Here is a 21,763-nt window from a genome sequence, read left to right as displayed (position 1 = left end):
CCATTTATATTATACCATAACAGGCAGGTAATATATAGCATCGTTAAAATGTAGAAAAATATACTTGTTCAAATGATTTTGATCACTTTATATTATCAGGGATGGGCCACTGCGGCGGTCCGCGTACTATTTTTAACTGGCCCGTGCTACATTTCAAATTAGGTACTTTATTAAAATTCAATAATTCTATATTTTAATTTATTATATTGATAAAATTATTAAAATCGATATAACTTTTATTGTAAAACACAGATAATTAAAGATAGAACTTATATTGAATATATAAATATATAAAATTAATTTGATAAACATATCAAAAAAACCTATAAATCCTTCAATAAAAGTCCTATATTTATAAAATTTTCGAGGATCGAAGCAGAAATGTCCCTAGACCAGATACCAGTTTTTTACAGTTTTTTAACTCAATTATAAAGGGGTTAAATGTTGTGATCAAAATTTGAATTTTCAACAAAAAAAATTGGTGTGAAATTTTGTTTTGCCAATTTCTCAAACTTAAACACGAAACGCGGCTTTTTTGAGAACAGAAATTTTATCTAGATAGGTGTCACTGCATTGAACCTCGAAGATTTCAAGACGATACAACCTATATTGAAGGAGCTAGTACTTTAAAATGTACATCCAATTTTGTGTTGTTAACTCAAATATATATATTAGTATATATATATATTATCTTTCATATTTTGTGTCATATTATAATAGGTACTTGGATGATACAACAAAACGTATCAATTGAAGAAATTTAAAGTGAAAACAACGTTTACTGTTTGCATAAATCAGAATTGTCCAAAGCGTTGTTAAAAAAAAATTAATTAAATGTGATATAGAAAATTTAAGACCAGATTTAAATAAACATGAAAAATTATAAAAGGTTTAGTTGATACAATAATATAAAGTTGATCAAAAACGTAATATCTAGTGTAATATTTTATTTTGCATACTGTGTGTAATCCCACAAAGCTTAGAGGATATCCCAAAACAATTAAAAATAATAAAACTACTGTAGCTGTCGACATAATATGTGAGCGTTATATACATGAATACGTATTATTAATGTATTATTGATTGTACATGATATATCTTTGATCACTTACTACATCTTAGGTTAGGCAATTACAATTTCATTACTCATAACATTCTGTCTACCTCGTTTTCTTTTGTTTGAACTGTTCAAAGTAAAGGTGGAACCCATCTTTACTTCTATTGAACTTTTTTTCTATTTCACTGTTGGTCTAGGAGGAAGATAGTTCAACAGTAACTGTTAATTTGTTTCTTTCTTGTAATTTACTTCTTTTTTTAAAGTTTTTAAACGAAAAACCCGTTACTCCTTTCGTTTTTCTTGTTTTTTCAGTGTTTTATCTATTCCAGCCATTACACTCTTTGTTATGTTGTCGTATCAAAAATATCAATTAAGTCTGCTAAACTATCGTTAAAAATGTCATGTTTTTTTTATTTAAGGCTGACGACGATTGTGATCTTCACGTTTTTCTTTTCGTAATGTGCACCAATTTAAATATTATTTTTCTATTTTAGGTACCTATGATGAAGTTGAAGTTACTCATAGTAGGTAATCAAGTACATTTCCAAAAATATAATTTTTCTTGAGTTACTATAGTTGACGACTGTCTTACTCCTGTTTTTTATTTCTTATAAAAATAAAATTCTACGTAGGTATAACATTTCCCGTTGAAGGTTGTTTACAGCCAATTATTTGTTGTGTAGGCTGTCCAATTAGACATACAACACAGTCTTGACGAATTTTCGTTATGTTATTTTTTTGGTGTTTATATCTCTAAAAAGTGGGTAAGTGGATGTCGCTCTGCTGAACAGTAGGTTACACACTTACACGTGGGTCAATGTTTAATGGATTGTATTTAACTTGAATTCAATAATATAATATCATTGTATAAGAAAAACGATTCTGAGCAGAGACGATTTTTTATATTGTTATTATTTATTATAACCTGTAAGTTTAATTAATATTAAAATATTATTGTTTTTTATTCGTTTCTGTGATGGTAAACAAAGCGTTAGAAATTAAAATTCCATTTTTTGCGGTTTTTCGTAATTTATAGGTGGTTTTCCCGGTGGTACTAATAACTATTGAGAAAATCGAAAAATGACCTCCCTAAAGTACCAATTTTTACGAATACTTACGAATTATTTTGTTGTTTGCCAATTGAAAACAGTATTATAAATTACCACATACTAAAACTACCTATCACAAATAGTAAAAAAATGTCTACAAATAATAAATTATGGAATAGACTGATATAATAACGGCCTTTATAATTATTATTCTATATAACCTATTATAGAAATATAATGTGTATATGGACATACTATTATATGTTACACGTTATATTTTCAATTAACTTTATTTAATTTGCTATTGATTGTAATATTTAACTTTTTTGAGTTTTTTTTCAAAAATGTGTTACTAGTGTTACACACTTTACGCTAGATAAGGCAAGTATGACACCTGTTTTTGTCATCAGATTAATTTATTACGAAATTTTTATTTTTGAAATATTATAAATAGTAAGATTATTATAAGTACTATTTCAAAGTAAGACAAAAACAATTTAAAACATATATATTACCCCCATTAACTGACCACCCCTCTTGGCATGTTATTTACTGAATTTTCATGAGAGGTTTCTTTTAAAAGAAATAATATGAAATTCGTGAGTTAAGAAAACCAATATAATATAATCTACATAAAACTCGTATAGCTTTTATGGTTAGCTTGTATAAAGAGTTCCAAACATACGAGTAAGACATATCGCGTTAACGGAGAAATCCAATTGTCAAACCAATTCACCGTTACATATACTATTTTGTTCAAGAATATATTATATGTAAAAAAAAACATAAAAGTATACAATAATATATTGTAACACAATCATTTAAAATGCCTACAGGCTACAAACAGCTTAAAAAAGCCAAAATATTTAGAAAATCATAAAATTATCTAGTGAATATTTGAAAAACATTTAAATATGAATATTTGGTAAAAATAAAATCCCTACAGTTAGGTATCTATTTTTTAATTACAAAAAAAATAATTAATTTTGTTGAAAATTGGTTTTGCTTAAAAAAATCCTTTTTTTCGGTTTATTCCTATTTTTTATTTTGATTATTTTGAAAACTACTAGGAATTTATTACTTCTGATGCAACAATCCCTACACCCTCAACCCTCTCATCAACCTCAAAGGGTTGATAACAGAAACACAAAAAATTAATATTTATACAATTATAGAACCAGTGCATTCATCACTACACTCAGAATCAAAAATTAAATTTGTTTTACAGACACATTAATTGCCAACATAGTTTAATAGTTCCAAACAACAAAACCTTAATCAAATACAAACTCGTGACTTCAAGCTAATTACAGCTGTTTATTATTAAATTAAATATATCAATTTTATACATTCAGGTATTTGTTTCACCTGTAGATTATAATAATATGAACTGTGCATTGTGTAGTAATAATTTCTGCTAGTATTTTTATGAATACATACCTACACGAATAAATTATATAGCGTTAACCTCGATAATAATCGCATTGGTGGATATAATATGCCATTATTCTATAGTCATTACTCATTAGTGATCAGTGATGTATTTAAACGATCTCTTCAGTTAACCATCCACAATAGGTACCTACCTACCCGTTATATATTGTATTATGAAATCAAGACTCAAGAGGTAGATTGTTTAAATTCAACAGTAGTGAAATAATAACAACACACAGATATAGTGAAAGGTATAATCTTTGTGTTGTGTAAAATGCAATATAAACATCGAAGAGATAAACAATTGGCTTACCAATTGAATTGGACTCGATAACCGATCGTAAAACGGTTACCTAACGGGAAATAACATAATATTCAATTTAAATACAAATACACAATCTATTTATAATGATGTATTAATAAATGTACATAGTGTAGGTACTAGCCACTAGGCATTCTTTAGGTGAGCACAAGAGTGTTTTGAATATGTTTTAAATGACTGATAACAACGCGATCCGAACGGCATATTATAATATGTTGTAAACATAGGGAATGAAAGCGAATGGGTAATTATATTACATCAGTGCCCAGCAGACTATAATATTATACCCATGTGTTTTCAACACAAATTTCAATATAGCTAAATATTATATTTTGTATCCCAAATAAATCTCAATGGTATTTTTGTTTTTATAAATCAAAACATAATACGCTTTTACCAATAGTTATTTAAACTTTAAGCTAACTATGCGCAGGTTTTATTTTTTTTTTATGGACCATATGTCATCATCACCAGCTGATACATTATACACATCGCAACTCGCATCCACTTAATGAAACCGTTATTTATGTAAAGTGGTTGTTCACATCATGAAAAATATTCATATCGTGTGAAAATATATTATTCACAATATGGATACCATTTTATGAAATGGATAGATATATTTTTTGGTATCGTGGACATTTTTCCTTCATGGATGTCCATATTCAGTACCTAAATCTATTCATCACTATTGCAGCTTACCAAAAATGTGTATTATTATTTTATTATCGATACAAATGGTTATAGGTAATTTTTTTTTGTTTTATATACCTAATATATACTTACTATTATTATATTATTTAAACATTTATCTCCTTTTAAATATATGAATAAAAGCGTATTGGTATCGATATGTAATTCAATAGGTATTTTTTCATACAATCAAAAATTGATTATAATTTATAATATAACTATTTTATATTCTGAGCGGATCGATGAAATTATTAATTTTATAATGATGTGAGTGTGTGTGTTTTTTTGTGTGTCTGTAATCTGTATCTCTATACACGATAAGTAGTCGAAATAATGCTTTAATTTTAAACTTCAGTATCTTTTCCGGTGGGAAAGTGAATCTAGTTGGTGCATTCAGGAGGTTAACATTTAAAATTCACAATAATTTCCTTTGGACAATTCCAAATAGTTTCCAAAAGCAAAAGAAAAAAGAAAAAAAATTGAAAAAACGGGATCTTTTACGCAAAAACGATTTTGGTTTTTGGTGTAACTATAACAAAAATTATCGCAGATACATGAAATTTTCACTGAATGTTTATATTATAATTTTCTATATAACATAGATAAGGTAGATTTTTTTCAAAATTAATTTCGTTAAAAAAATGTTTGCTCCGTCAAAAAACTTAAAAATGTAATACAACGTTCCTCGTAAGTTGTTGTTAGTGTAAATGAAAAAACCTTTTATTATTACTTTTATATAAAAAAAAAATGTCCACTGGAAAGTCATATTAAATTTTTATGAGCGTTTGAAGTTCGATTTTTTACAACATCGGATATTCACTCGATTTCTCATGGAGCGATTTTCTTATTTTGTTACAATTCAAAAACGAATAACCTAATACTGGAAATTTACACCATATATTTATATTTATATTTTTTACAAATGATAAAATGTTCAAAACATTTTACCTCATTTTGAGCTGTTTACGAAAATTATTTTTCAAATATTTTAGTTTTTTTACTAATAATATCAATTAAATTGTATTCGTTGAGTCTAAAAGCTTAAAAACTTAATACAAGGCTCTTCACACATTATTATAATATTAGGTTAAATTATTAAAAATATATAGATAAGATTTTTTTATAAGCAATTAAAGTTCAAATTTGACAATATTTATCAAATTGAAAATATACAAATTATTTTGCAGTTAAAAATTTATAAAATATTCAATTTTTATAGCAAAGGATTGAAAACTACTGTTATTTAAACTTTAAAGTCAAAATTCTTACAAAATTTGATATTTGAACGAAGAATAACGATTTTAGTTTTGTGTTGTAATTTAAAAATATTATTCGTGGGTACCTACTAGAAACTTTTAAAGTAAATTATAATGTATAAATATAATAGCATGAAAATCCGCTCAGAATCGTTTTTTTATACAATGATAATATATTATTGAATTCAAATTTAACACCACCCATTTAGTAGCCCAGCAGAACGTCACCCACTTACTCTCATTTTATTATTGCAACTTCCAGATTTGTGATACTAGTAGTTACATATTTGGTAGTTTGGCAAAGATATTTTGATTTGTTTGTGTATTTAATGTACAATATCTTTATTTAGCCTCTCAATATTACCTTAGCTTTGTGGCATGGGCGTACCTATATGAATCGGACCTTATTGAATTTGTTTCATGTATAAGTACTTAGGTAGGTACTTATTTTATTATTATTATTGATAATTTTAATCAATGAAACAAAATTAAAAAAAATAAATACAGTTCATTTTTCGGGCGAAAATAATTAACACAAACCTGTTGACAATCAATAAAATATCGATTTAAAAAAAAAAAAAGAACCCATTTATATTTGACATCTGTGAAATATCTGAAGTCTATTATAGTCCACCTGACCTGCTTCGTTGAAATCTTTTGTCGTTATTGGTTTCATTTCATATTTTCGGTTTTTTGTATTAGGTATTTCATAAACACTTAATACTCAAATATACCTCTTTAGCAGGTCTTGAAATGTAATATATTTTTTAAAATTAAATTGTGTGATATATATTTCTTACATGGCCTGCTCTAATATGGAAAACTTTTATCTTTACATAGGTAAAATATATTTTTATAAACTTTTCATTTATAGATAATTTTCCCTGGGTATCGATAGCAAGACAGGCAATTATCCAACAATTAGCACGGATATGAGGACAGCGTGATATGGTCATTTATTGGACAAATCCCTATGAACAAATATAAATAAAAATAGTACACGATTTTACTTACATTTTTACTCAGACAAAAGCATTTTTACACGGCTATACGTGATAAACACGTCCTTGTGCAGACATACTCATGCAAATCAAATAGCGTTAGTAAAATAATATATTAATATACCATTAAAAATTACAAAATAAACCTTATGTAAAGACTTACCGAGAAGTTTGGAAATTGCATACCTACGGAAAGTTAATTCGGGTAATACCAAAGTTTTTCCTTCGTTCGTTAAAGACTATTATTCGAAAATATTTAGATACTGTTTATATCCGTAACGACCATAATATAATAACCATAAATTGTAACTCTTATATAAGTTCTTTTGAATTTTGAATAAGGAAAAGGTTTAATTTTTCCATAAATATTTTATCTTAAAACTTGTATACTTTAGCATTGTTTACCGACAAAAATGTAATTATAATATAGGAACGGGATCAAATACTATAAAGTATTAATATTATATTAATTAATATTGTTTTAGTCCATTTGCTTTTACCTATTTCAATATTAAAAAGATTGTAGGTATTGTCTAAACTATTTCATATTAATGAATTTAAATTCTCATCTACAAATTTATACTTATATATAAATATAACTATATATATTTATATTATTAAGATAAAAGTATAAAAACTACTTATTGTATAACAACAAAGTCATGGATATTTATCAAATTGTTAAATATTGATGAAATAAATTATTTTATTAAATCAATTTGTAAATATTATTTTGTTTAGTGCAAATAGCTAACTCAATAAACTTGAATTTTTACTATTTATAAAACGACCACTCAAGTACCATAAAGTCGTTAGTACTGATGTATTTTATCACTATATACGTACGTCGTACACACTACACATATTAAAATAATAATATACTATACAATAATGTCAAAAATAGTCAGAATTACAATAAATTAAATCTAAACAAAACATAAAAAATTTAATTTAATAGAATGGTACCTATGCAACTATATTTGTTTTTAAATTGAATTCTATAACAACGATTTTTTTTCTTCCAGAATTACTCCCGAAATATGCTTAAAGTTTAAATAAATTATTTAAATTTGTTGTAACTTGTTACCATTACTCCACGAGTAAGATTTAACAATATTGTGTATATTAACCATTATAGAATTTATTATATATATAGATTCTGAGTGAAGTGAGAAATGTATTGGTTTTACTTTTATTACTAAGTATATTTTTATTATATTTTTTTATTTTTTATTTTTTGGGCCTATCGTAGCGTGTTGGAACAGAAAATAATATGTTCTTCAATCTTCAATGTGGCTGGTGGTGTGTAGGTAGCCCTTGTATTATATCTAGTTGAGAGGTCAAAGTAAGAAATTCCTCACAACTTTCTTAATAACTGTTACACCAGTTTTCGACAAAATTGTTTGTCACCATGTTTTTTTTGTTGTAATTCAGAAAGGAATAACTGTAAAACTTGAAATTTTCACCAAATATTTATACTATAATTTTCTGGCCATTATCTTGATGAAATTTTCAAAATTTGTTGGATCTTTCTTAACCATTTATAAAGACTTTAAATGTTTAACTTTTTTAGTTTTTTTTCGAGTTATGTTGTTAATGTTTTTTTCTCTGTTAAAAAGCTTGAGCATTTAATACAACAAACGTTTTTTTATAGAAATTAAAAAATATCGAAAATACATTGGCGTGAGCTTATTTACACCATTCTGCGGTAAATCACTATTGACTCATGTTATGATAGGTATATAACATGTAATTATGCTCGATGCTAATGAAAAATTATTACCTAGTTCAACGTATAAAATCAAGAAAATACTAATTCGTATTATAAATATTATATAGATGGACTATCACTAAAAATATATTCTAATATGTTTCCTTCCCACGGCATCGTTTTTCGTAAACAATTATTTTTCATTGAATTCAATTTCAACTCATCTATTACAGTGTTCTTCAAAATACATTTAAACCTACTAATCACTATAGTAAAATACAGTAGAAGCGAGTTCTCAATATTTTTTTAATGTACCTATACCAAAGTATAAATACTTTGTTATTATTATAGCGTCTTTCCACCACTCATTAATTCTTCAATCAGTCGATCTCCTGAGAAGAATTATTATTATTATTGTCAGTTGATCTTAGTCAAAAAAAGACCTCCCAGCCTCCAAAGTAATAACATATTATTATGGTACTTTATGAACATTTGAAAAAAAAAGCCAATTTAGATGCAACACAACCACGTGGGAGAAGTTATATTATAATATGCCCCACGGCGCTGTGTGTCGCAAAAAATAATTCTATGAACCTCGTTTTCGAGAAATGAATTATTTTTGATCATTTTATTCTATCGTTGATAACAGAGAACCCGCTACACAGTATCCACGTCATATACACCTATAATATGCGTATGGCATTACTATTTTTTTTTCATTTGATCATACAACCCCGAAAACACTATGGGAACTCTAAATTTTAATTTTTAATGTATGTGCATTTTTAAATATGCTATTATTTAAATTTAAAATCTAACTACTAAACACTTTATTAATATTTTATATCGATAGTAATAAGACGTACCTATTCTTTCACCAAAATTTCGTATCTAGTACAATATAATTTTAAATATATAAAAGGAAAATAAACAGTTAGGAATACGTAGGAGTAACATAATGCAATTATAAAAGTAAATATTTTAAACTAATATTGTATTACATTTCCGGGATTCGTGTTAAAAATAATGTAAATCAGAAAATATTTCCATTAATATTACAACTTTTGCGTTTTGATATTATAATATTAAGTGACTTATATGTATTATATATTATATTATTGTACAGTAAAAATAATAAATCTATTGAGTTATTTATTCATTGAAAAACACATGTGTAGGTACATATCTTATTACTTTAAATTGAGTTATACATAAGCTGTATTGGTTTTAAGAATATGTGTGTGTACTGTGTAATTAGATTCTGAGTAGAGCGATGAATGTATTGATTTTACAATGATGTGTGTATTTCTTTTTTATTAAAATTTTTTTTTTGTGTGTGCCTCTATACGCGATACGTAGTCGAAATAAAACTTTGATTTTCAACTTCAGTATCTTTTCCAGTGGGAAAGTGAATCTAGTTGGTGCACTGAGGAGATCAAAATGTGAAGTTCCCAGAAGTAAGAAAAATGAAGGGAAAACGGGAATTCTTACGCAAAATCAGTTTTTGACAAAATCAATTAAATCTAAGATTTGAAAATGTAATACCTGTGCCTTATAAGTTTGTCTACCGGAACCTGAAATTAAGTTTTTATGAACGTTTGATGTTTTTAAATTCACACGAGGTTGGTGACTGCTTTTCAAGTGTATGAATCATATACCATAAAACGTTAAATTAACACCATATTTTAACGATTATATTTTTGAAAATTTTAATTGTAACGATGCGAGGTTTCCTCCGCACATATGGGTTTTACGTTCTGAAACAACAAATGCCGTCAAATCTTTTCATCAATATTTCAAAAACAACTTATATTATGTCACAAACAAATATCCACGAATTATATATTTATATATGTTTTATTGGAAGTACAATCAAATATTTAAATTAAAATTAGAAGCATAATAGGTACACAGAAGACTAACAAACAGATTTTAGTCAGACAGAATTATATTTAAAATAAAATAAAGAAATACCAAAAAGGAGAGAGAACCGGGTTTAATCTTGTACAATCTATTGGTCATTATTTAAAAAATAGTTTTTTTTACTAATGTTTACTATTTTAATTATTATTTATTATAAATACCTAAATAATAATTGTACATGTATTTTCATTGTATTCAATAAAATCGTAGCTTTAGCAAACCAATAAAATATGTAACTTATATTAAAATGAATTAAAATGAATTTATTAATACTATTGAAATTACTAATCTTTACACAAAAATATTCTGGACCAATGGTATTATGGTATTGCATGTCTTATCACTTATCAGAGTTATCGTTTGAATTAATAATTTCAACTTTGGGTGCGACTATTTGTCTACCAATACGACGTTAATAAGTAGTAAGTATTGACAACGACCCGATCTTTGTTATATAATATAATATGTTATTAACTGTGGCCCTGATTTTCAGTACCCTTTAGACATTAAATTTTTTGCCAAATACCCAGGTAATTAATTATAAAAAAATATTGTTTACCAAGAAAGTAGGTAAAATAATGCCTATTTTCCGACCGTCCATGTATTTGTTATATTAATCACTATATTATAGGTTATCTAGTATAGGTATCTTATTATTAGTCCTATGTGCACATTGTATAATTTGTAAAAAATTGTTTGTAACTTCAATTTTATCCTGTTTATTATTTTACATAAATTAACCACTTCAACGAGTTTTCAGTAATTTTAGTTATTAGTTGGAATATATCAATAATCAATACCTATAGGTACATGACATCATGTACACAAAACTCAAAACTTTAAATTGTATCTAAAGCAAAGATATTGATTTTTAAAATCTGATGTATTTTTTTCACAAGAATTAATTTTAGTAAATGTACTCCAAAACGTTTGTACAACCCCCACGTATATATAGATTACAAAAGTGGATACAGTAGGTACAAATTTCTAATTTTCAATATGTTTTTAGTTTTTTTTTTTTCGTAAATTCTTAGTAGCTTTTGATAAAATGTATAGACAAATACTGATGAAAATGAGTGTCAATAAAATTGACAAATAGTTTAGTTCGTGGAATTATGGTCGGATTATAATATAACATTTTTGAAAACGATTTCATGACATTCTTGTTAAAATAATTTAATTTGAAACTTATTTCTATGCTAATCCAAACGCAATAACCTCATTAGAGTCAGCCAAATCCGTTCCTGATTTAATTAAATAAACTGGAGTTGTGTGCAAAATATACAGATTCATACTTGATAAAATATTTTAATCGATGAATATTATTAAAGTAGATAATAATAATATAACAGAAAGCAACATTTAATCAGTAGCTTTTTACTTTTACAATTTTTCAAGCACTTAAAAAACTTCAATGCAACTTATTCTGTATATTTTAATTTCTATAAGAGATGATTGATTTTGCTTGGAATCTAGTTAAGGAGAAAAGCATGTATATTGTACATAGTATTTTTATTTTATTATTTCTTTTGAAATAAATTAAAAACATTAAAATCAATATTAAGTCTATCGACATAATTTATTAAGTAGTTGTATATATTCATAAGCTGAAAGCTATTATTTAATAGAATCGTTCCACTTTTCGATTGGTAAATATTTACATATCTTCATTTTACACCATATTGTGATATTATATGTTAATTCATTTTAGATAAAATTTAAAATGTAACTACAATCTACAACAATAACTTCCAATCATATGCTTAGTCTAGTTATATAATATATATATGCGAGTTTTACACTCACTAAAATAGGTATTCCTAATGAAAAATGTAAATATCAGTTATATTTAGTTTGGTTGCTATACTTCAGTTCAAACCTTAGTATTTATATTGATTTGAGTCATGTTTTATTAAATACAATTTAAATCGATTTGAATTTATTGGTAAACTAATCAACGGTATCTGACATCTATGATAAAAACTTACTTCACATGATTTGAAGAATTTCAACAGTTTTTAAAACCCATGCCAATAAATAAACTTGACAACAAATACGGTATTCTATTTCAAGGTGAAAAATAACTTAAATGCACATATTTTTACAACGAACAAACATGCATGCAATGTAAACTGTCACTACAAAATACGAAGGTATGTTTTTATTATTCAACACGATATTATATTATATGGTGTCGTTTCATCTAATATGTTTGTTTGTATCCAAATGCAGAGGCTTATCGAGCGTAGGTATATGCTCCTTTAGATAATCGACATGTTGTATCGATGATATCGTTTTTCAAAGCATAAAAAAACCCAAACGCTCAATACGAGAACGCACTTGGTGTACAATATTATTATATTATAGGCCTTTGGTCATTAAAGATTAATATGAACTTGGCTTTCCCCAAGTGTGTTTTCATACAAAGCTAGCTTTTATATTATTATAAATCGTATTCACGCTGCTGTGTACAGTGAACACTGATAAACCTTAAGTGTACATAGGTGATAGGTGTTTGAAAAATAAAACAGAATATTATACTGTCACGAATCACATACCACCGCGTGCCAATAAATTGCGTCGCATCGTCAAAACAGTATAGAATTACGGGTTTTAAATTGCTTTGTGTGACTTTTGATTTTACTGTTATATCGTATTTCTTTATTGCCTATTGTATTTTTTTTTCATTTCGTCTTCCTGGAGTATATGGTGACATGGTGTATGATAACATTCTAAAACTTTGTCTAAATCGCACCACGCGTATGAAGTGTATAGTCCTAAGTCCGAGTATATTTACTCAAGTACTCGACGAACGCATTAAAACCAGTTGAAAAAGAACCCGAGACAAATACAAATTTAAATGTGTATCTTATATTATATTTTGTCGTTCATAATACCCTACTCACTTGACTAAACTAGGTATACAGAGTCACAGAGACACAGAGTGTATGTCATCGTAGTGGGATTAATAACGACTGTCATCAGTGTCATCATCATGAACTGGAAGATACGACTAATTAGAGCAGTTATTATAACTAAAATAATTCACTATTTAATTAAATTTGGAACCATCAGCCCTCGAAACCTTCTTTTTTTTGGCCCTCTTTAGAAGACATATTGTGTAGTAAATATATTTAATAATTTTAAAGTTTGATTGAAAATAAACAAATATTAGGTTTTATTTAAAAACAATAATCTAATCATCATAATAATAAATTAATATCAATATGTAATATGAAAAAAAACTTGTATATTACATAATACTAGCTGAACCCGTGCACTTTGTTGCCCATTAAGTGTACCAACTATATGTGACTCAAACTTTGTTCAATTCGTTATTTAATATTCGGTGTATGGTTTCAAAATTAATCTTAGCTTTTCCGTTGCCCGGAATAAAAATTCTGGTTCGCAGCAGTACATTATCAGGTAGATCGCGGACCCCGTGCTGTATGTACGTTAGTGTATGATTTAACTCTAAAGTATCAAAGTTGTACCAAGTTTGTCGTATTCTACCTATGGTGGATTGATATAGTCAATTAATACAAAATCCTAACCTAACATAACCGTACTGAAATCAGATGAATAAACGCAAACGCATACAAAAAAATTCATTCAAATCGGTCTAACCATTTAGGAGGAGTTCAGTCACAACACACGTACAGTAGAATTATTGCGCTTAGCAATACATTCTGCGATTCATTTTTATATTATATGAAATCAACAAACATGTCCGATTAACCAATATCAACCAATATAATATAATGCACTGTTGCGCCACTGGTATATTTTTAACATACAGATTTGAGATTTCCTACCTTTCCAGTGGATTTTCTTAAAATTTTATTTCGTAAAAACATTCTCCTGGCAGTTACGGACATCTTAAAAAAAATTTGAGCCATATCGGACCAGTCGTTCTCGATTGATGAATTGTTATACATTTTTGTCTCCATTTATATATATATATAGATTATGTTTGTTATAAAATAAAATATATTTTTTCTTTGACAGACCCCAGTTTCCCCGCCAACTACAAAAGGTTGGACCAGGGTGACCCTGCACCATGTAAATAATTTATAACATAATGAAATCTAAAATTCGACACCAAAATACGTAAATAAATTGACACATGTAAGTTAGGTTGTAAAAATTTGAAATTCACATAAAAATAATAGTCCATATGGAGTACAAATGAAAGTCAGTTACTGCGAGTAACAATTTATAGGTTTATAGGTTCATACACGGTTTACAATCATCTATAAAATTTCGGTGCTGCACTGCGTTCAAATCTCGTTCCAAACACGGTCTAAGTGATATATAATAAATATAGGACTTTTATTGAAGGATTTATAGGTTTTTTTGATATGTTTATCAAATTAATTTTATATATTTATATATTCAATATAAGTTCTATCTTTAATTATCTGTGTTTTACAATAAAAGTTATATCGATTTTAATAATTTTATCAATATAATAAATTAAAATATAGAATTATTGAATTTTAATAAAGTACCTAATTTGAAATGTAGCACGGACCAGTTAAAAATAGTACGCGAGCCGCCGCAGTGGCCCATCCCTGATAATATAAAGTGATCAAAATCATTTGAACAAGTATATTTTTCTATATTTTAACGATGCTATATATTACCTGCCTGTTATGGTATAATATAAATGGTTTCCTTAAAAAGTTAAAAACAAATACAATAGCATGCAGCTAATGATTTAACACATATTATTTTATCATAGGCAATATAAAATAATTATAAACTTATATAAAATTAGGAAAATAAGAATTATAGTTGAATTTTAAAACGTTTATTAGTATTTAAAAAAAAAAATGTAATAATTTATTTTGGGAGACTATTACTAGTTTTGGGCCCCCCGAGTTGCGCTTATGTGTACATTTAATATTTAGCCTTGCACAGAGGTGGACTGGCTAGGGTTATCCCCCCCCCCTCGGTTTATAATTTTCTTCGTGAACCGTCCAAACACGGTTCAGTCTATTACTCGGACCTAACACCAAGAGATTATATAACTCGATTAATAATTTTTTTGTGAACCGTCCAAACACGGTTCAGTCTATTGCACGGACCTGACACCAAAATATTATTTCCCTCGGTTTATAATGTTCTTCGTGAACCGTCCAAACACGGTTCAGTCTATGCACGGACCTGACACCAAGATATTAAATAACTCGGTTAATAATTTTTTTGTGAACCGTCCAAACACGGTTCAGTCTGTTTAACCGACCTCACCCCATGAAATTGTTACTCTAATATATTATATTTTTCATTTAATTTTAATTAAGTAATTTCAAGTTATTTAAACAATTTTATATCTATTTACTTGTACAGTTGTATCGACTTTATGAACGTTACTAGATATGAAAACAAACAATTATCAAGTACTAAACATTTTTATTATGTCGACTTATTTTTATATTTTATTTTTATCTTATTGTTTATTTTTTCACGGCAATTGATCAATTAATACATAGTATGTTATTCTTAAAACATAACAACGCTTGATTGGCAAAGAGTTTATTCTTTTTTATGAGCAAGATACAATTCCTTGCTCTCCAAATTATTTTAATCAATTCAAGCACTGAAAATTCTACTTTTTTTTTATTTTTATGAGTATAGTGACATATATTATAATTTAAAATTAATTAAATTATAATATAATATAACATTGATAATATATTATTATATTTTTGTCCATAAAATAATATAAGAAAGTATAAAGTAACTTACAAATTACAATAATTTTCTAGGTAGGTAGCTGTTCATATTATGTATTTTCGTTAAAATCTACGATGTGGATGAATTGCACTATCTGGACTTACATTTCACGAAAACATTGGTTTGACTAAGTGGATGTAATATATTATAGGTACATTATGTATTTAGTACTATTACAATCTATAATAATATATTACCTTAACTATATTATGTAAATATAAAGTATAAACACTAGCCACGAATTTGTATTAATCGAAATGGCTACAACGTATTAACGTAGGGTCACTTTATATCCACACAACTTACTATCTTTTGAGATAAACGATGTAACTAAGTTTATAATAAACCTATATCTACTTTTATATCAAATACTAATCATAAAATGTTACAACATTTGTTGTTATTAAATTTTTTACCATTGCTATTTGTTATACGATTATCTATAGCTTAAGTAGCTAGATAGTACCTAGGTAGGAATTGTATAGTTATTTTAATCGTTCATGTATTATATCTATAAATCATAATCTATAAATGATGTTCAAATGTATACTCCATTCACATCAAAGGTATTTTTTTATTTTGTTGCAGGTCACCTGATGGTTGGATACATTGAAGCGGAAAATAAAACGAAATAAATGCATTTTAAAAAGAATTTTATTTCTTATCTCATTTTATTTACTTGTCGTAAATGTAATGCATTAAAATGCTGCAGCACTTAGGTGTGTAATCAAGATTGTATGCAGCGTGAAATTAAAACATGAAAAGTGCTTAAATAGCGACAAACAATTAGCGATTGTGTCTAATGTATATACATAAAAATAAAATCACATCTTACTCGTAAAACAAATCTGTGTGTAGATAATAAAAGTACCGATAAAGTTATGTATTTTGTGTTTTAATTTTCAATGTAACTATGTAAATAACTCAGTTTAATCATTATATTTAATTTTACTTTTTGCTGTGTTTTCGTGTTCGATTTACAACAGTTTTGGTACAGATTTGGTTTTTAGTTTGATAGTGCTGAATTCTTATTGCTGAATAGTGGTTCAAGAAAGAATATCAAAATGACAGCAAAGAGTGATATTAACTTAGTATTATTTATATATTATTGTAACAAATAATCGTAGAATTATAAGAAATAAAGTCTGAAGCAGTGCAAACAAATATTTCTCATCCAATATCGTCAGTTTCTGTAAATATTTAACAGAATGGTTTGCTGTTCAATTTTGTCAGCATTTAAGCTAAATTATTTGCCCTTCAGTCAGTCGACCAGTTGATAATCAGTGCACCTAGGTCCTTGAGCTTGAAATCATATATAATTCAATGATTTGTTGATATATCATAAAATTATTACGTTATATCTATTAGATTTGTTAATTACATTTTTAGAGTAATTTACAATTTTCAAAAATAAAAAAGGCATTTATCATAGCTCAACTCTAAAATGCTATTGTTTACAGATATTGTATTAATTTTATCCTATATTTTCCATGACAATTTAATTTTAAATATGTTTCAGTGTAAGATAGGTATACATATTGTAAGAAACTATACATAATATTTAACTACTTTTTACATTGCTGAATTGCATTGCCTGTCTATCTATCATCTGTATATTTGCCTCAACGAATATATTTTTTTTGTTTTTCAAAATTGACTCATACCGTTATCGTCAAACAGTTTCATGCACGTTGAACAAATTCATAGAAATTCGATGCGAAAAATATTTCTCTTGATTTTATATGTAAATCATATTATATGTATTATATTTGCCATAATGCCATGTGCCATGTTGGGTTCGTGTTGATACGTGGTTACCTATTTGATTTGCTGGTGTTTACGAAAAATCTACAAAAAATTTCTAAATCTGGTACAGTATACAGACTACAGAGTATAACAGGAAGACCTGACAAAAAAAAATGATACTACTTTAAGTCTTAAACGTATGACATTTCAACATTTGTAAATTATATGATAAGTAAATAATTTAAGAAATATACTTATGTGACATAAGTTATGTGACATAAGTTATGTCAGCAAATTACCAAATATAATATAGGTACTTGACTTAGATAAATGTTTTACCATACATTTTATTCTTATAATGAGATTCACAAATTGGCTAATTTGTATTTATCCAAAAAAATTTAAATCGAATTTAAATTTTTTTATTTCCAGTATTAAAAAATAAAAAATAATTTTTTTTATATTATACGTATACTGAAGTGACTATAAATTATATATATATAAAATTTTAATTATTGATCAGAACAAAAGTTATTTCATCTATCAGCTCTTCCTGTTACACTCTGTATACATGGTATTGGTATATGATCTAATGTATAGAGAGGGTTTTTTTTATTAACAAAAAAATACATTATGAATAAATTATAATTCTTCTGAACTTTCAAAAGTGTCTATCTATGTCACAATTATACGCAACTATAATAGAGTAAATAAACTAATATAACCTTTTAAGAAATATTCAATGAAATGCGTTAAAATTATCTAGTAGCCTACGATAGACGAATCTAATCCCACAAATACGAGCAATCAAACAGATCTTAAATGCGATTCGTGGAGCTCAAATATTATATTGTAAATAAAACCCAGACAAACTTATCGCAAAATATCGTCACATTCAATAAGGGTCCTAAGAATTCTAGTGGTTTATAAATAATATAATAATACTTTGTAAATTACCGAAAATTCAAAGTATGTCCATTATCTATATACAAAAAATTACTCTAATATATTATAACAACATATTTAACGACTATATTATATATATTTTTCCATTGATTTAAATATTTAATACTTAAAGGCTTGCATTATTTTATTTTAATATTAAATACTCGATTAATCAAGTTATATTGTACTTTTATTAGTTGATTTATGTTTATAAATTTTTATAACTCATAAGATATAGCTCTCGTTTAGTATGATTTATATTTATTTTGACAACATTATTGTTAAATCCTGGTTAGGTTAGGTTGAATACATTTATTTATTACGTGCTTTATATTTATTTTGTGATTGGAATACACTAGAATACAAATATTTAATTACTCATCTTAATATCCTATACGTAGGTATATTGACAGTTTGCTTTAAAAGTTTTTCATCGATTTATGATGATTCGTTCGAAATGATTATGGTATAATACACTAGGTATCTCCTACCCACCCATATAATACTGTGTTTAATACGAAAGCACATATTATTTTTCGTATCTGATGAAAAAAATATTGCACAATGGAGGTAATGTCCCGAATGTCCCACCTAATAAACCAAGTAAAATGAGAATAAACGATAAATTACGATAAGCAAATTGATGTTATGCCCTGAATTATTTTTTATGACAGGACACGATACACAATAAAGGCATTGTTTGTGCTGTACATATTGTAATAACCACTTAAGACGTTCCTGGTAGATTGTTGAGGTAAAAATAACAAACGAACTACCTGCTTATACAAATTATATTAATCCTTACAAAGCTCGTGATTTTGAAAAGTAATATAGGAGTAATTATATATAGGTATTATATTCTTATTATCGGACTAAGTTAAAAATTAGTGAAATTAACTACCAATATAATATTGAACATTTATATAAATTTATCTTGGTTGCAGTAATCAACACATTTATAAATATTCTATAAAGAGAATATTATAATATTATAATCGTAGTAATGATAACGTCGGTATAATTAATCATAATTCGAGACTATCGATTTGGTTATTTAAAAAAAAAAATACCTATCGAATATAGAATGAATAATTGCAGTGTGTTAAAAAATCACCAACAGGAACTCACTGTATCAAGACATATAATAATAATTGTTATGTGCGTTATATCGTAGCTTTGTATGAGTACCTATGCTTATATGAATACTCAGAGTCTTTTAGCTAATTTAGTCTTTTAGCCTATATAGGTAACCGGGTGTAAATCGGCTTTGGTGAGGTAAATCGATATAGTAACTTGGTCTGCGATATGAATAATAAAATACAGTGAAACCTCGATAAATCGAACGTCTATAAGTCAAATTTTCGATAACTCGAATTGTTTTTTCACCCTCAACAGATTCGAGTTATCGAGATTTCACTAGCTTTATATAGGAACGGATTCGCGTCGTTTACGTTTTATTTGACCGTTTGCGTGATACGCGTTTATCCGGGCGGGCTTATATATTTTTACTCACTTGACGACGACGTATCTCCACATGGCCAGGACGAGCGTGAGCGCGATGGACGTGGTGTGCAACACCTGTGACACGTAAGTGTGGAGCAGAACGTACACGGCGCCCACGTGCGAGAACTCCTCCTTCTTGGCGGTGGTCAGGTACATGTAGCACGCGAACGGCGTGTATTCAACCATGAGGGCCAGGTCGGCCAGGGCCAGGCCGCACAGTATCCGGTTGATGGGTGAACCAGCCAGGTCCTTGCGCGTCAGCACTGCGATGTTGAGCGCGTTGGCCAGCGCGCCGAACACGCACAAGAACAGGCTGACGTAGCCGTGCGCCGCCCGGAACAGTAGTGAGTAGCTCTTCACGGCGCCGCCGCAGTTGTAGCAACCGTTATCCATCGGGTGGTGATGGTGCTCGTCACCGCCGTCATCATCCAGATCATCGAACGACGTGATATTGATCAGGTACTGCAGATCTTCCTGCGTCAGGTTCAGGCTGCGCAGATGCGCCAACCACGTGTAGTTATACCTCGCCCTGTTAGACGACATGTCAGTGCACATCATGGTGGTCCGGCTGCATGCGCTGCAAAAACCGCAAAATCATTAACCATCATGGTTATCGATGTCGTTCGGAACGTCATGTTATTATAATATGATATACATTTCACGCAAATATGGCCAAAATAACATTATGGTCAACGGTATGCGTTAGGTATACATTTTTAAAATTAAAAAAAAAAATATTATTCTAATACAGTATCAGTATAGATGCAATCACACCTCCCTATAACTTATAGCATTGATTATGAATATTATTTATAATCAATGTTTGTACCTTCATATATAAAATACACTTTTTTCCGTGTATTCTTACGAATTGTTCTTATAAGTCATAATATTGAAAACCCCTTACCTGAGAGGCATATTAAAATACCTCTTCGCTGAAAATTATATTAAAATGTATTAAGTACCTAGGTACTAAAGTACCCAATATTAGAAATTGTAATGGAAATCAACACTTTTCTAGAGAATAATAGGGTGTATAATAGTTATCTTGGTATGCCACTATGGGGCTAACCGTTATAACTATTTGTTGTTATTATTATTATTAATATTATTTTATTATTTATTCTTCAAGAATATAATAGACTCCACTGAACATGTTCGTGAGGGGGCCCAAGAGTCCCCCATAAGTTATTCATCAATATTGTGTAAGCTGAAAATCATTTTACATACATATTATAATATTATATACGAATATGAATTTGCATACCAATTTGGGTACCTACCTACCTACCCATAAAAAATGATAAGACTTCATGTCTATTTTTCATAAACAAAAAAGGTCTACTGAAAAAAATCAAAAGAATAATTTCGAATGTGTTCAGTT

At 27.7% G+C, this 21,763-nt stretch overlaps 1 protein-coding gene across 1 annotated transcript in view; it reads right to left on the bottom strand.

Moving 5' to 3' along the window:
* Positions 1-21,093, bottom strand: part of LOC100572006 (sex peptide receptor-like) — a 29,720-nt gene extending 8,627 nt beyond the window's left edge. The window contains exon 1 of the mRNA XM_003242684.4: positions 20,390-21,093. Within this exon, the coding sequence (XP_003242732.1) occupies positions 20,390-20,937 (548 nt within the window). The 5' untranslated portion in view covers positions 20,938-21,093. The remainder of the gene's footprint in view (positions 1-20,389) is intronic.
* Between the last annotated feature and the right edge of the window lie 670 nt (positions 21,094-21,763).

This window comes from Acyrthosiphon pisum, chromosome A1 (assembly GCF_005508785.2).
Source record: "Acyrthosiphon pisum isolate AL4f chromosome A1, pea_aphid_22Mar2018_4r6ur, whole genome shotgun sequence".
Classification (NCBI taxonomy): Eukaryota; Metazoa; Arthropoda; class Insecta; order Hemiptera; family Aphididae; genus Acyrthosiphon; species Acyrthosiphon pisum.
This window is presented reverse-complemented; position numbering and strand designations above follow the sequence as displayed.